The sequence below is a fragment of the Podarcis erhardii genome, assembly GCF_964252035.2.
Source record: "Podarcis erhardii genome assembly, chromosome: 16".
Classification (NCBI taxonomy): Eukaryota; Metazoa; Chordata; class Lepidosauria; order Squamata; family Lacertidae; genus Podarcis; species Podarcis erhardii.
The window spans coordinates 6,487,237-6,504,328 of NC_138514.1; the positions used below are offsets into that span (position 1 = coordinate 6,487,237).

The 17,092-nt window shown below is 44.3% G+C and overlaps 1 protein-coding gene across 4 annotated transcripts; it reads left to right on the forward strand.

Annotated features, from left to right (window-relative positions):
- The first annotated feature begins 2,960 nt into the window (after window positions 1–2,960).
- Window positions 2,961–14,831, forward strand: LOC309331228 (transcription factor IIIB 50 kDa subunit-like). Of its 4 annotated transcripts, none has more exons than XM_081843329.1 (7): window positions 2,961–3,188; window positions 7,524–7,686; window positions 7,873–7,932; window positions 8,616–8,937; window positions 9,667–10,455; window positions 13,822–13,910; window positions 14,693–14,831. In XM_081843329.1, exons 1-5 carry the CDS (start codon window positions 3,105–3,107, stop codon window positions 10,373–10,375), a joined length of 1,338 nt encoding a protein of 445 aa, XP_081699455.1. In that variant the 5' UTR covers window positions 2,961–3,104; the 3' UTR covers window positions 10,376–10,455; window positions 13,822–13,910; window positions 14,693–14,831. The 4 variants fall into 4 exon arrangements, with proteins under 4 accessions (XP_081699455.1, XP_081699456.1, XP_081699457.1 ...); XM_081843330.1 differs by lacking the exon at window positions 2,961–3,188 and adding an exon at window positions 4,805–4,988; XM_081843331.1 differs by lacking the exon at window positions 2,961–3,188 and adding an exon at window positions 5,236–5,497.
- Window positions 14,832–17,092: the final 2,261 nt, after the last annotated feature.

A 17,092-nucleotide genomic window follows, 5' to 3' on the forward strand; every position in this document is an offset into this window, starting at 1 on the left:
AGCAAGATGTGTTTTTGTTTTGTTTTTTTGCGGGGGGTGGGGCGATGGCTGTTTGCAGAAGAAATCTTTTCAATTACTCAAATTCCACAATTTGAGGCAGCTTTGGCTCCTAAATGCTTCCACGAAACCTAGATCAGGTTGATAAACGTAGCTCATTGCAGCTTAAGAAGCACATAGCTTGTGAAGTCCTGTGACACTTGAGCTTTGGCACCACTCGCTTCCCTGTGCTGTGAAGCAGGAATGTGCCGGAACCAATTTGGATCATGACTGTGATTCAGACTTAATAGATCAGGAAAAGACTGAATCACCTGATGCAGCAGCACTGAGATGGAAAGGCAGGGGAAGCATGGTATGTTAAATGCTTCAAATGAGATCTCAGCTATGATCCGAATGCCCAAATTGCTCATTTCCAAGGGCCAATAGAGGCATCTGTGGCTCAAACCTGTGTCTATTAGAATACTGCCAGTCTGCTATGTAGCATCCTTAATTCACAGAGTCTAGATTGGGTTGGGGGACCTTCTGAATGTTGTTGGTATGTTTACTCCCATCCGCCACCATGGTGAATGGTCAGGGATGGTGGAAGTCCTACTCCAACAGATGGAGGGCCATCTCTGGTCTAGAACCCACACTAGTTTCATATTTTGAAGGAAATACATTCATACCCTAGAAGGAAGTCACGACGTCAATGGTGGCTTCATTCCAATTATTTTCCAGCCTGTCATCTACTATACCTGCGAGAATACCAGGTTTAGGACATCTCTTTAATGATTCAGAAACCAAGTGCTTTGTGCTGACGACATAATTATATAATAACTGTCAACATGGTCTCCACCCCTGTCAAAATAGCATGCTTTGAACCAGCTCACCCTTCACTGAGCTATAACTACAAGCTATTATGTCTGAGAGTCTCATTAATATCTCTTGGGCACAGCCCTGCAACAGCAGCTATTGCTTTCTTAAGCATGCTATAGGCTTGCCTGCTTTGCTTCGTTCTGAACTAAAATACGCACATCCAGCAGAAGCCCGCTAGAGACTGGACGTGGAACATAACACAAACTATTTTATTTTATTTTGGGGGGCAATTGCCCGATCGGCCCTCCGCTGCTGCTGCGCCTGAGCAGCTCACACCAGAGCCAGAGCTGCCCATGCACTTCTTGTTTTAAACCCAAATTCCAGGACTTTGGGTTTAAAATGTAAAATCCCACCCCACACTGGATGGCCATGTAGGACCCCCAAAAGAGGACATATGTCTTTTTTAAAATAAATAATACTTATTAAAATTTTAAAGGTTACAAAAAGAAAGAGTAAAAACACCATATCAAACAAGAACAAAACAACACATCACAATAAGGAAGAAGAAGAAGAAGAAGAAGAAGAAGAAGAAGAAGAAGAAGAAGAAGAAGAAGAAGAAGAAGAAGAAACACAGCTAATCTTCCCATAACTTGTCTTTCATTTGCTTGTTTCCTTGACCTCATCACACCTCCCTTTTTTGTATTCTAGTTCAGTTAACTATTTCAGCAAATCCTTTCCATCTTTTCCACTTTTTGTTCTGTAATTTATCTTAATATAATGTAAGTTTACTTTCCCTCCTTTCACCAATTAACTGTCTATTTTTTCCTAGACCCTTATAACATTTCTGCTAAAACCACATAACTTCATTCCAACATCCTTCTAACATTCATTAATTTTACAATGTTTCTGTAGATAGTCTTTAAATTTCTTGCAATCTTCCTCCACCGACTCAAAAGAGGACATATCTCAATCCTAGCATGTGATCAAATGTTTTGCCAATAAAGACCTAAGCTTCCAATTGCTTGTCCTCATTGGGGCTAGGTGTGCTCAAGGTGCAGCATGATTCAAAATGGTCTGCTACATTCAACATCTATCTAACAGCAGCATAATGTTTACCTTTCCCTGAATGGCTTGGCAGATACTTCCATTGCCCGGTGAGGTCAGTAGGAATTGAACTGAAGAGACCTTTGCCCTGCTGTGGGGCATTCCATAATTGTGGCATCAAAACTAAGCAGACTAGGGTAGCCCTGTGTGCTGCATTAGAGAGGACAATCCTCTATTTGAAGGTTGTACGTTCCAAGCATGGATTAAAGATAATGAACCACAAGGGAGGGCAGAGGCCTTGAATTTGCCCAGCACCAGTTAATACTTGGACAGCAGCTACACAACTCACCTGATCTGTCCTCCTCTCTATAGGAAGATGCAGAGGAGTTTTTTTAGCCAGAACTCACAGGAACTCAGTTCCGGCACCTCTCAGGTGAGCACCATTGCATTATAAGAGAACAAGGGAGGAGTTCATGGTGAGTTCCAGCACCTCATTTTCTAGAAAAACAGCACTGGGAACCATAGCTGTCAACCTTCCCTTATTTGGCGGGAAACTCCCTTATTCCAGCGCCGTTTCCCGCTGCTGTCCCGGATTGTTGATATCCTGTAAATTTCCCGGGTTTCAAAGGAAGCAGCTCCTCTCCCTCCCTGCCGGCCAGGGAGGCTCCTCAACTGCCTTGCTCACCAGTAAGGAGTCTGAGAACGACTGGCAGGTGGAGCTTGCATGTCTTGTGCCGATCAAATCAGCCGCGTTGCCTGGGGACTCACCTTTGCTTCAGCGCTTCCCAGCCCAGAGGTGACGGTGTGGTTTTCCTTGCTGCTGTATCCCTTTGCTGGGTTGCTGCGCTGTGCGAACCCCCGCTTGAGGCTTCGTTTGGCTGCTGGCTGGGCTTTCTGCCTTTGGGCCTTTGGCTCGGAGGGGCTCTACTCTGTGTGCGTGTGTGTGTGTGTGTGTGTGTGTGTGTGAGAGAGAGAGAGAGAGAGAGAGAGAGAGAGAGAGAGAGAGAGAGAGAGAATGTGTCACTTAAGCTGATAGTAGGAATGCTGTAGCTTCACACACTTGCCTTCGCACAATGGGTAATTAACTTAGGGAATTTTTTTATGCAGGATGTCAGATTTACAAGGGGATCTGAGAGATGAATGGGAGATACGGTTTGTCAGTATTAATGGGACAGCTAAATAGAAACTTAACCCCAAAAGTTAGGACCAAGATTCAAATCCTGACTGGGTAACTTTGCTCACTAGTATCATTGAACCATGAGGACGAGATGGTTGGACAGTGTTCTCGAAGCTACCAGCATGAGTTTGACCAAACTGTGGGAAGCAGTGGAAGACAGGAGTGCCTGGGACAGGTGAGGCTGCTGATCCCTTATTTTGGCCTCTGACCCCTCATTTTCGAGGCTGCTGATCCCTTATTTTCAAATCTGAAAGTTGACAGCTATGCTGGGAATATGTCATATTGATTCATTTCAATGGGCCCACTCTCAGTAGGTCTAATGTTGGATACAACACATTGCTTTTTGCTGTTGCTCGTATAATTGTGTTTCTGTTTATCAGAAGAGGCCAGGACTGGTGCAAAACGGCCTCTCCACCTATAACCTCAAAAAATCTTGTCCCCTTTCCCCTGCCCTCCAAGATTTCAAGCATTGCATAAATGAGAACGTTTTTCAATTTGTTGTATTCTGAATGCCCATCACTGCTGCACTCTCATAGATGCTGTGTGTAGCAGCATCTTAGAGCTTCAGCTGTATTTTGGAATTTTGGGGTCCCCTGCTGCAACAAAAATCAGATTTAAGCTGGTTAACACCTTTGTCCAATGGACAAATTTATAGAAATGTGATGTAGCAACTTTTAGGGAGAGCACCAAGTGTAAAGTAAGGCCGCCATCTGCTGGTTTGAGTTTTGCTCATCCATATTTTGTTCATAATAACGTAGCATTAAATTCCCTTGTGTGCAGTGCATGGCTCATAACTGTATATGGTGTGTGCATATGTAAGTTTCTATAGTCCTCCATCCCTTCCTATGAGGGTTGCTGAAGGTTGAGGGCTTGTGCAAGTTAGGCTAGGAAGGAAAGAGAGGGTCTTGTAATACTTCTCTTGGAGATGCCACAGGTCCCATATAGCACAGTTGTGCAATTGCAACCACACAGTAAAACTTTCAGGTTCCACTTGCTGTTGGAAGAATTGTTGTTTACCCATGTTTTAGGTTTACCAAATGTTTTAGGTTTTAGCTGTTTGACTGTTAATAAACATCAGTTCCCCCAAAGTGGAAGCATTTTGCTGCTAGGATTATTTTATCAGGTCTGGGAAATGTGGTGCCAGTTTCACAACCACAGCATGCGGAACTGCACAGCAAAGAAACTATTATCAAAGTGCTAAATGATCGGTCTGATTGTTCTATCCAGAACATGACAGTATTTTGACATAGCACTCTTGAAACACCCTAAAAGAATAGGACAGAAACTTGCTCTCTGCTTCCCAAGAGGGCAAGACTAGATTTAAGTCACAGAAAGGTAGATTTTGGTTGAATCCAGTTTAAGGCTACAACCTGAGTCAACATGGCTAGAGCTGAAGAGTATGTCTCCAGTCCTAAGTGTTGATATTAACATTTCCCCCTATTACATAAGGAGCTGGTGTCTCACCCACTCAAAAATCTACAAGTATTCCAAGGGGAACTTATTTTAAATGAAAAATGCAAAGGAAAGATCAGGAAAGATGGAGTGAAAATGAGGCAAAGGGAGGCTGCTAATAGACGATTTACTACAAAGATGGAAAAGGAAGTCTTCAGCTTTCCTGGTGTTGTTGTTTAATATATATTTTTTATTAAGTTCCAAGAATAAACTCCGAGAAAAGGAGCTTAAAAGGCTGGAGCTTCAGCTCATTCCCGTTGATCTGACAACCCCTCAGTCCAGACCCAAATGCTCCAGCCTTGGCGAAAAGGCTGGCTCGCCGCATCTCTGACGCCCTCGAGCTGAGCGGCTCCGGCGGAACCTTTGTCCTGCGCTCCCTTGTTTCTTTCCGGAGGCCGCTTAGCGTTGGAGCGCGTCTGGGCCCGATTGCCCCGTTGCCATGGGGATTGCCCGGAAGGAGCGTGTGCCCTCTTGAAAAAGCTCCCCCGGCTTTTTCCGGTGTTGCGAAAGCGGCGGCGAGAAGGTCAGTCAGTCCGCGGAAAGGGGGAAAGAGGCTCCTGGGAGGCTGTCTAGGAGCCAGGCCGGGGTTTTGGGGGGGTTGGGGGGATTTTTGGGGAGGGCATGCAACCCGCGAGCGGCGTGGGCAGAAACCCCCTTCACCTGCCGCTGATTCTGTGAGCACCGCCATCAATCCTCCGCCTCTCCATTGTTAGAAGAATTCTAAGGTCTCCAATATAGACTAAATATGGATCAATGCACACATATGTATATATTTAAACCATGTGTCTGAAATAGTGCGGGAGAGCAATCCTGAGGCCCTTTTGACTCTCCGTGACCTCAAATACTCCTCTGCAGTGAGGGAGGCAAATAGGGAAAGCCTCCCCATTGCCTTTTCGCTTGCAAATCCTGCCTTAAGGGTCGATTTGTGTCTGAATAGGGTGAGCCTGTGACCTGGCTTCAGGAACTAAAGTAGTAACCATCACGAAAGAATGACCAGGCTGCCCAGGTAATGCAATCGGCGACCATTATCAGGTATCCTGGTAGGCAGGGTTTTCCTCCTCTGATCTATGTATGACGATTTTGGGGTGCTCTTTGGCTAAGGGGGTTGGGCAATGTCAAGGTTGCTGCACACTTTTGTTGATGGTCTCTCCCTCCTTGGAAGGAGGGGACTCTGTTGCAACAGAAAAATAAATATCTGCCTTGCTTTCCACTGGATTCTGCCTCCATCCATTCTTCTCTGGCCGATCATGAATTTAGGGGACTCAGAGTCCCATGGGGGTGTTGGGAAGCAAAAGCCAAACCCCAATTTTTACATTACCATTATCGAAATCACACAAGTCAGTTTCCCCCTCTTTTTTCTGTGTCCCCTAACCAGCCAGCAGTTCACATCTCTTCCCCTTTCCCGCACTCCAGCTTGCCCTGGCATTATTCACTTGCCTTTAGGAGCCTCTGGAGAAACAAAGGAGGAGCTTTCCACAACAACTTTGTCTCCGTGCCCTTTTTTAAAATTACGAAGCACTTGTTTAGCGAATGGCTGTAGGGCAAGTCTTGCCAGGCCACCAGAAAAGTGTTTGTGGTGTTAGGTGTTTTCTTAGCACCAAACTCTAATGGAAATGCTGGTGATGCTTCAAATGCGAGAGGAAAAACTGCAAGCCCCAAATCCTGGCTCCCTCCAGTTTTGGACAAAGTGTGACACCCCACCCCCACCAACAGTCTTTTAATACAGTAGTTTCCAATGACAAGACAGGATCAGGCCCTATGTAATTTGAGCTGAGTACTTTGAGAGCGTTTCCTTCCCCTCCTAATCAAAGCTGCATTCTGCATATCAGAACTGAAGACAGAGCCCCCACAAATCTCTGGTAGTCTTTGTAGCTCTTTTCAGAAATGTAATGCTGTATTGTAGAATCCTTAGACTGATTTTATGATGATACTTTTCAAATGTGAGAGTATGGTAGGCCTTCAAGCTAGGAAACACCTTGATTTTGAGGGAAATAAAAAGACTTTGTTTTTCTGTCTTCTCCATACTTTTTGTCCTATTATGTCTTCTAACATCCTGGCAGTGACTGTGGTTTTCAAATAGAATTTGATATACTTTAATACTTAGTAAATGATAAAAAAAAAATCAACAATTCTGTGGGTAATTCCAACTGGTTAGGTTGATACTATTCTTTGAACCCCCCTGAAAGCCCTGGGTATAGGATGGTATATAAACTCTATTAATAGTAGTAGTAGTAATAAATGTAAAGGGATCCCTGACCATTAGGTCTAGTTGTGACCAACTCTGGGGTTGCGGTGCTCATTTCGCTTTATTGGCCGAGGGAGCCGGCGTACAGCTTCCGGGTCATGTGGCCAGCATGACCAAACCGCCTCTGGCGAACCAGAACAGTTCACAGAAACACCGTTTACCTTGCTGCCGGAGCGGTACCTATTTATCTACTTGCACTTTGACATGCTTTCGAACTGCTAGGTGGGCAGGATCAGGGACCCAGCAACGGGAGCTCACCCCGTCATGGGGATTCGAACAGCCGACCTTCTGATCGGCAAGTCCTAGGCTATGTGGTTTAACCCACAGCGTCATCTGCGTCCCAGTAGTAGTAATACAACCAACTAATTTCACAGAGTTGTTGTGAGAATAAAAATTGGGTGGCGAGAGAACCATTATACCACCTTGAGCTCTTCAAAGGAGAGGTGGGATATACGGTAAATGTAATACATGGAGAGCCAGTGTGGTGTAGTGGTTAAGAGCGATAGTCTCGTAATCTGGGGAACCGGGTTCGCATCTCCGCTCCTCCACATGCAGCTGCTGGGTGACCTTGGGCCAGTCACACTTCTTTGAAGTCTCTCAGCCCCACTCACCTCACAGTGTGTTTGTTGTGGTGGAGGAAGGGAAAGGAGAATATTAGCCACTTTGAGACTCCTTAAAGGGAGTGAAAGGCGGGAAATCAAATCCAAACTCCTCCTCCTCCTCCTCCTCCTCCTCCTCTGCTTCTTCTTCTTCTTCTAATTAAATAATACCAAAATATCAGTGACCAACTGTGGACCTGATTTATGCTTTCAGGCTGCTAAGATGTCGAGCCAAAAGAAGTGTCCAGACTGTGGCTCCTTGGAAATTGTAGAGGACTCTCATTATGCTCAGAACCAGCTGGTGTGTGCAGACTGTGGCTTCATTCTGACTGAAGGGCTTCTCACAACCACATATGCTGATGAAGAACATTTACAAGGTGAGGCTAAGAATAGCAAAATAGCTGAAAACTCTTTGTATCTTACAAAGACATAGGATTTGAGATACGACTTGCAAGCAGTTCTCAAATATAGACAGGCCCTACACCATTCAACAGTTTAAAAATGGGTGCATGTTTGAGAGCTTGGACCAAAGTTTGGCTGATATCTGTGTTTTTATCTCATAGAAGTCACATATTCACGGAGTACTGGTCAGAATGAGCAAACGAGCCGTTGTGTACAGCGAGGTACGTATTCTGCACTACTCTTTTGATGCTTTGTGGAAATTAATGTGCCTGTCATCCACAAGAGCTGCATTGTTTCACTTTCTAAAAGCAAAGAGAAAGTTGCATTTTTAAAACAGTCTTACCTATTTGCTGTGGGACCAAAATCAAAACAACCTATTTTAGAGTTTTAGAGGTGCATAGAGTCCAGAGTTCAGTTTGATTGCCTGATCAAATCTCAGCTGAATCATTGACAGACTGGTTAACCATGGACCAGTCTGTTTCCATTACCATTAAATGGCCATTATAATTGTGTGTACAGCTGCAAAAAATAAAAATCGATACATAACTAAAAGCCAAATTAAAATCAACTATGAAGTTGAAACAGCAATACTAGCAGCCATTCTCAATTAGAGCCCCCAAAGACTTTCATTTTAAAAAGTTCTCCGTAATATATATATAAAAAAGCCAAAGTAGGCTTGGTTTGGACACTCCAGTTACACTACCACAATTGAAAATATGTTTTCTATGATTGCCACCCGTCTAACCTCTGAAAGTGGGAGCATGTGAAACAGAGCCTCCACAGATTATCTTAGTATATGGGCAGCTTCATACAGGCAAAGACCTACCCTGCGGTTAGATTTGTCACTGATAAATGTATATGTGGAAACATTTCTTAAGTACTGCTGTGGTATTTTCCCCCACAGGAGTCAAACGTGTTCGGGATCTCTGCAAAGTTCTGCGCCTTCCTTCTCTGTTTGAAGATACAGCCGTGTCCTATTACCAGCAGGCAATCAAACGTCCCTGCTTCAGTTTAGTCAGCTTGGAGAAGAAGGAGATGGTTGTGGGCTGTTGCGTCTTTGTGACCTGCCGCCAGCACAACTGGCCCCTGACCATGGGCACAGTCTGCCTGCTGCTCTATGGAGACAAGGAGTTGTTTGCAAAGACCTATCTACGCTTCCTGAAGGAACTGGCACTGGATGTGCCTACTCTCAGCTTGATGGATATGGTGAAAACCCACCTCAACAGGTATGTTGAAGTTCTTATGCCCTTTCCTTGACAATACTTCTCAAAGTTGGTGTGCAGTTTCCATCGTTCAGAGACAGAATTTACAAGTATCATACGGACTGTGTGGTATATTGATTGGAAGGCCGATGAAATAGCAAGCTTCTTAAAGTTCAGCAGGGATGGATGTGGTCAGTGCTTGGATGTCAGACTTCCTAGGAACCCTGTGTGTGCTGTGTGCTTCCATCATGGAAGAAATGGGTATTTTCATATGTGCATGTATACTCCAACTCCCTGATTTCTGAGATTTCATCTGAGGCACTTCAAGCAGTTCCAGGCTTTTCTCTTTAGCCACAGGGGCAGCAAACTTCCTTTTTTAAACAAATAATTCTCAGAATTGTGAATTCTGCTCCTGCTACCAATCCCATAATTGCTTGGAAATCCTTCCTATTATTATTAAGGGCAAGAAGCCAACAAACAGAATTTTGTTGAGCACAAGTTAGGAAGAGTGTAAATTCAGCGCTGTCCATATAGTGCTGGTTAATGGAAGATGCTTGCCTTTTTGATTCAAGCTGCTCAGCTTGCCTTTTTGGTATCCTTGGAAAATGCAGGGCCTTCTGCCCTTTGCCCTTTCGCAGGATGCTTTATTTTGCTCATGTCCCTCTTTCATCTCTTTGTCTTCTCCATCCTGCCACATCTCCCAACCCAAGGCAGTCTGTATCTAAATGGCTTGTTTGATTTTCATCTTTCCAGCTTCAAGATTTTCCAGAATTCACCCAGCATCCCGACTAAGTTTGTGGAAGAAAAGGAGCAGCTGGTGGCAAGGACTATTCAGATGGCGGAACTTGCCAGCGACACGTGGCTGGTGACCGGCCGGCACCCCACCCCCATAGTGACCGCAGCAGCCTTCCTGGCTTGGCAGTCTCTCCGGCCTGTCGATCGCCTCACTTGCACCCTTTCTCAGTTCTGTAAGCTTGCTGGTATGGAGGCTCCCCGGCCAGCCCACCAGAGACTGAAGGAGCTGCATAACATCCTCCTGCAAATGGCTTCTCAGCTGGGCTGGTTGCGAGTGCTGAAAGTGGACCGTCGGAGCGTGGCAAAGCACATCGGTGACCTTCTGCGGCACCGCCGTGTGCTTCTACAGGCTGCCTTCCGCATCGTGGATACTACGGAAGACCGTTACCTAGAAAACTCAGCAGCTGCGCCACTGCAGCTAATAGAGGAGAGCGCTGCAACAGTAGAAGAGGCCTCCCTTTCAGGAGAGAAGCAGAAGTTCAGCAAGCGGAAACCTTTGCTCCCACCCTGCGTCTTGAACCCCGCAAAGAGGCTACGAACTCCTGAGCTAAGCCTTGAAGATTCTGCTATCACTGGGGACGAGCCCATTTTAGACAGTGAGATAGAGCAGTATATCCGGACGCCAGAAGAAAAGGAGATGTTTAGCATGGCTCAAGCGTGCCTGTGACCTCGAAGCTGCAAGTGATTCAGTCAGGCTTGCAAGCAATAGCCTTCAGATACATATTTTGCTCTAGGAGGCTTAGTTTGGTAAGAATAGTGTTTACACTTCCAAAGTTAATGCTAAATACATTACTTCTGGCAAATGAGCCATCATAACCACTAGAGGATTGTGAAAATTTGTGTCCTGGGCTTTTTAGACTTGTCTACTTATGTACTGTCTGAAGCAAAGGGATTCATTGGTTCCCAGATATGATTCCCACGCCCCCCACTCTCCTGTCCCACTAAGAATCTCCCGCATCCTTCAAGCATGGCTCCTTCCCCCCTACTGTGGTAATAATTAAAGACAGGTTTGGGTGGCCTGGATAACTTTGGTTACTGGTAGGGACCACTAGGAACTAGTTGTCGAGGTTGTGTGATTATTTTCCTTCAACTCTGAGAAGAGGTATAGGAAGTGGCCACATTGCAGTGGTTTGCATGCTGTTTAGGACAACTTTTGGTTTAAAGATTGGCGTATCTCTGGGTGAGAAGTAGTATCCACTCTTGAAGGGTTGGATGGAGGCAGTCAGCCAGCCTGAGCAACAAATACCTCTTTGAGTTGGCGTTTGACTTGAATGAGTGTTTGTCTGGTCTACTTATGGTCCTCATAGTTAGGCATGGGAGAGTGGAAGAGACGTGGGAAAATCTAATTGCAAGTTGTTTCAGACATGCATGTTTTAAACCTAGATCCAGAAGAAAAAGTTGTGCTTTGCAAGCATCTCTTTATAGAACATGGTATGGTGGTTCCTGAACATCATACCCGTGTCACAAGATACGTGGTGAGTCAGTCGCTTTGATTAATGGAGCTGCTTAGTTAATTTTTGTCCCTACATGCACACGGTGAGGAGAGAGCGAGCGGACGAGTGAGCGAGGGGCCTTGGTGGAGCTCCTGCTGCCAGGGGCAGTCTACCTGCCGGGGTGCAGGTCGCATGCGCGGAGGGAGGGAGGGGGCTGGTGCCAGGCGCTGCCCAGAGAGGCCTCCTAAATATGACCCGTTGCATCTGATGTTCGCTCCTTCTTTATTTAGGGAGTCATAGCAGGACTTCTGAAGGAATGCGGATAAGGGTATGCTTTAACTTCAAAGGGAGAGAGGAAATGCGCCAGAGTGTTGTGGTCAGTGTAGGATTAGTCGGGTTCATTACTTTGTCCAGTTCCAGTTGCTGCATTTTAAGGAGGAGATAGACAAACTAGAGCAGGAATCTTTCTTGCTGTGGGGGGCCAAAAACTTTGACATGTGGGTGGGGCAACCAGCATGTAAATCACATTCTGCCATTGTGACATCAAAATGTTGGCAAATGGGTTGTCTTGACTACCTGCCAACATAAATTGTGTAGGGTTCCATGTTGGGGTTCCAGAGTGCAAGGGGCTTTGGCAGTGTTATGCCTTGTAAGCCTCCCTGCATTGCTTCTTTCCTTCTCTTATGTCAGAGATCCAAAGGAGCTTCACGGAATTGCTTTCAAAGCCCTTTGCAAGCCTTCAATGAGCTGCAGCTTGGACAGTAGGAGCCATGGTTGAATGGGAGCCGACTTTAATGGCATCCCTTATTGGGCAGGTGAGCGTGGCTTCTCCAGAATGGCCTCATGGGCAACTGGGACTGGTGGGTCACGTTTGGTCTGTGAGCTGGAGGTTCTGCACCCCTGAACTACAGCATATTCCAAAGATGGTGAGGAGTCTGGAAACCACGTCCTATGAGGAACAGTTGAAAAAGCTGGGCATGGTTATCTTGGAGAAGGAAAGGCTTTACAAACAAGCCTGTAATGCAGATTAGTATTATTCCCATCCTGATTTGTGCAATATAACCACTTTGTAAGTTCATTGCAAAAGCAATATTCAATCCAGGTTCCTAGGTAGCTTTTAAGCCACATTGTGCTGTTCAAGCAATTTATCTAGTACTGTCAGGTGAGCTGTTGGGGACGTAGCTCTATTGGCCAGCAATGATATTTGAGTTTCACATCTGAAGAGCAATAGATTCCAATATAAATACTGATAAAATAAGTAATGTGCTATAGTAATTTTCCACCGATGCCTGCTTCCATAGCTATTGTAGAACAAACCCTGCCCTTAAAATGTGTTTGTGCACCATGATTCTTGGCTATCTGTGTTAAGAGTACAAAAAGCAACAATTTGTAAGAATCCATAATACCCTTCTGTTTGGCAAACATATTTTTAGACTGAGCTAAACATCCTAGTTTTTAAAACTGTAAGTCACAGTGTTTGTAAAGAACTCTTTTAAAATTGTCTTACTGTGAATAATGGCAGCTCTCATACTCAAATATTTAACGTAACAAGTCCAGCAGGCTTACCAAGTTTACTTTGGCAGTCTTGACTGCTTTATACAGCCATGATAAGTATTCAAAGTATGTTAGAAACAAATGTCTTGTTCATAACACTTTACAGTGGTGCCTCGCAAGACGAAATTAATCCGTTCCATGAGTCTCTTCGTATAGCGGTTTTTTCGTCTTGCGAAGCAAGCCCATTGACAGTTTAGCGGATTAGCGCTATTAGCGGTTTAGCGGCTTTTAGCGGCTTTTAGCGGCTTATCAGCTTAGCGGATCAGCTGATAAGCGGCTTAGCTGCTTAGAAAAAGGAGGGGAAAGGGGGAAAAAACCCGCAGGAACTCGCAAGACATTTTCGTCTTGCGAAGCAAGCCCATAGGGAAATTCGTTTTGCGAAGCGCCTCTAAAACGGAAAACCCTTTCGTCTAGCGGGTTTTCCGTCTTGCGAGGCGTTCGTCTTGCGGGGCACCACTGTATTGTTAGACTAAACAGCACAAGTCAGAGTTGAAGCACTTTATTAGTTTTACAGATGAAAATTGGGGCTTCAAGGTTTATGTCGGAATCTATCAATTAAGAGGTAGCTCACTAATCAACACCGCACCCTTAACATGTGGACAGACAATGCAAAGATGCAATTCAGACCAGTTAATATTTTTTCGTCTGAAGGCAGGGAGATCTGAAATGTGGATGAAACTGTTGCCAGATCTCAAGACTGGATGCTTATGTATAAAACAGAAACACTTCCCTGTACTGAAAGAATTAGATGTCAATGAGATTATTTCTGACAGGCCTTTTCCCTGATGTGGTAGTACTGTATGTGCTTTTTGTTTTGTTTTTGAAGGGTAATCTTTTAGCCATGCAATAACTTCCTGTAGTTTGCCTAGAAATAGTTTCACCATGCTATCCGCTGTTTTAGGAAATTGGGCCAAATGATGAGCTTTTAAAATGTGAATATAGAACATCGCTCACTTGTGTTCTAGTGCTTTCCCTCCTCTAGTTCTTCTCTTTTGTTTCCTTTCCTGTTTTGATATGTATGCTTTTAAGGCATGCAATTTCCTGAAAATATTGTCGGAAAATTCCATATTTTGGGAGAAATAGCATGCTTTCCTGGTAATGACTTTCTCCTTTTCTCTCTTTCTAGCTCTGTATCCTCTCCTGTATCCAGCTCCGTTCAAGACTGTTCGGCAGAATTTGTCTTGGTTCATGTGGTGCCTTTCAGGGAGTAAGAAGGTTGGACACACTAAGATGGCAGGCTTCTTGGGCTTTAGTGCAGAAACAGTCTCTTCTACAGAGGTCCTCTGACTGTTGATACCTTTTATGCAGATGCCTTCATGGCATAACCTGAAATGGACAAGGTCATGCTGTGGAGCTCTTATACCATAACTCATGAACTAGTAAGGCTTGCTGATGTTGCATGATACCAGAGCATAACAGCACAGGTTAGGTGGAGCTGTTAAGCGATCATGGGACTCGGCTTAGTAGCAGAGCCTTTCCTGTGTCTTGCTGCAAAATTATATGAATATTTGGGGGAACCCATTGCCCTAAACAATGGATAAATTTACAGAACAAAATTAACCCTTTCTTGGCATGGTTCTCATTGATCCTCTGGGGGAGGCCCCAGAAAGCACTTCTGGAGAAACACTTGTTTTGTGAGGGTGCTTATAATTATTACATGATTGTAATCCCCTTTATTGAACCACACTTCCAAGGATTTAACAGAGAACCATGAAGCTCTAGACAAAGTCTGTAAATATGTGACACATGACACATTTTATCTGGCTTTGAGGTCCTGTGACAGAAAAGATGAAATTGAAATTGCTGGCTAAATGCCACTAATATCAGTCTACACACCTACCTGGCATTTTGCTTACACAGAGAACCTGACTCTGTTTAGCTTGAACTGAAAATTAACTATTTTATACGTAACACACCCTGAGACCTTGTGGGGAGAGGGTGGGTAGGAAATATTTAAGCCCCTGATGCTGAACCTTTGCTGTTCTTTATTTGTACAGATGGTACAAGCTTCACTCCAAACCAGGAAAGAAGGAAAAAGAGAGAGATGAGATTGAGGTGGATATCCAATTCATGAGGAGCAACATGACAGCCAGCATGTTTGATCTGTCCATGAAAGATAAGTCACGGACACCATTTGGCAAGCTGAAAGACAAGCTAAAGGGGAAACGAGGCAATGGATTGCCAGACACAGCTTCAGCTATTGTTCCTAGCATTAGTCACTCCCCGGCTGACAGTGAGGAAGAGTCAAATGAGAAAGAAAAGAAAAAAATCAAAGGTCAAGACCTTATTCTCAAATGTTTTAACAGTTGTGTAATTTACAAAGTGTGCTAAGTAGTAAAATGTGCCATTTTTTACAACTTTTTCTTTATAATGGTTAAAGCTGGACTTCTTGTATTATTTAAAGGCAGTGCTTGGAAGCTGTGAAGAAACAGAAGTGTCTTCATGATTGTGCTTAATAGTTGTAAATGAGTAGGGTGCAGCTGGGTCTCAGTGGTCCCCAACCTCAGTGGACTGCTGTTGTTAAGAGCCATCAGTTGATCTAGGGCTGGATTAGGTATTAGTATTTTCAGTAGTATTGGGACTTGTGCTCTCACTATTCTGATGCTGATTTCTTTCTTTTCCGAACCCTCCACAAATGAAGATAACCTGCTTTATCCACCTTCCACCAAATCTCATAAGAGAACAGGTAGTGCAGATAACAAGCAACTAAACCAAATCTCCTCCAGTAACACCAAGAAGGATTTTCAGTAGTACTGTATTGGGACTTGTGCTCTCACTATTCTGATGCTGATTTCTTTCTTTTCAGAAGCCTCCACAAATGAGGGTCACAGAAGAGGTCATAGCTCAGATGAGAGCAGCACTGCGGACCTCCGAATCACAAAGGTATCCTTGAACCCTTTTGATAACCAAAATGAAGCCGATATAAAGGTAATTTAAGATATACTATATTTTAAAACCTAATTGGGTGGTCTGTGCCCTGAGTTAGGAAGCTTGTAAATTTATTGGCAGGATTAGACACACTGCAAAGGAGTATAGTCGTTTGGAGACAGAAATGTGTTCAAGTTTTCTAGGTGTACAATTCCCCCTGCCCCTGCTATCCTACCCATCTGGGCAATTTTCTGAGCCTTTTACTGACACAAGTTTAGATCTGTGAGTGGGTATGAATTCCCCAGGCTCAAAACTTGCTATGTTCACCAAAGGACATTGGCCTGAAAGGGATTTTTGTTTTCAGATAAGCAAGGTTTAGTGATTTAGTGCCTCCAACTAATATTGCAAATGATCTGTTTGGTGTTTGAGCACAGAACCTGAATTATTATCACTTAACTGAAACAACCACTACTGCTGCTGCTTTGTATTTATTTAGTACTTTTCACATGTTATGAGGAGGGTCTTATCTTCACTTTTCCATGTTTATTACTGGGAAGAAATAGTTGAAGGCAGGCGTACAGAAACCTTGTATGCACATTTGTCTGCATGCCATAAAAGTACTTACTGGCAAATCCTGAAATTCTAGTTTTTTGTGAATCTTCAGTAGCTTTTAAGATGCTTAGACAGATGACCTCTTTGCTCTGAAATCATTCCTGGGATTCCCCAGTAATCCCTGAAACCAAAGGTTTCTATACCTTCCTTCTGATCCTTTGACGCCACCCTTACAACAGTGCTCGATATCAAAATGACTTTAACCTGTTCATTCTTCCTTCCTAAAGAAATATGATCCTTCAGATCCCGCCTACGCTTATGGCCAGCTGACACACAGCGAGCTAATCCAGCTGGTCTTGAAGCAGAAAGATGTGATTGCAAAGCGAGATCAGCAGGTGCGGGAGCTGGAAGACTACACTGATAACTTGCTTGTCAGAGTTATGGAAGAAGCCCCTAACATTCTTCGAGCTCAAGCTCATGTGAATAAGTTGGTAGCTCAAACCAACTAGGAGGAATAAGTAGGGCAGGCATAGGGAATCTGGCCCTCCCAGTGTGCTTGGACTCGACTCCCATCCTCCTCACGGATGGCCATTGGGAGCCCAAAGGTATCTGGATGACCACATGTTTCTCAACCCTATAAGAGAGGCTTAGCACAAAGCTGTATGTGTGCAATGTCTCGCTGTGCCTGTTTTGGTTCCAGTTTCTCTATCTGTATGAACAGTTTCTGAAGTCAGACGACACTTTCCTCAGTTACAAAAGATTCTGTTTATGCTGCTGCATAAATTGCTGGAAGATGTGAATAGTCAGAATTACTGCAATATGATTTCTGCTGCAGACTAAAACAACTGGAGACTTGATTGAAAGGGGAGGAAATGTTGTCTACCATATCTAAAATCTTCAGGGCCTGTGGTGTTTTCACATATCTGTGGCTCCATAATAGCTGGAGCATAAAGTCTGCAAAGGCAAACTTCTTGCGT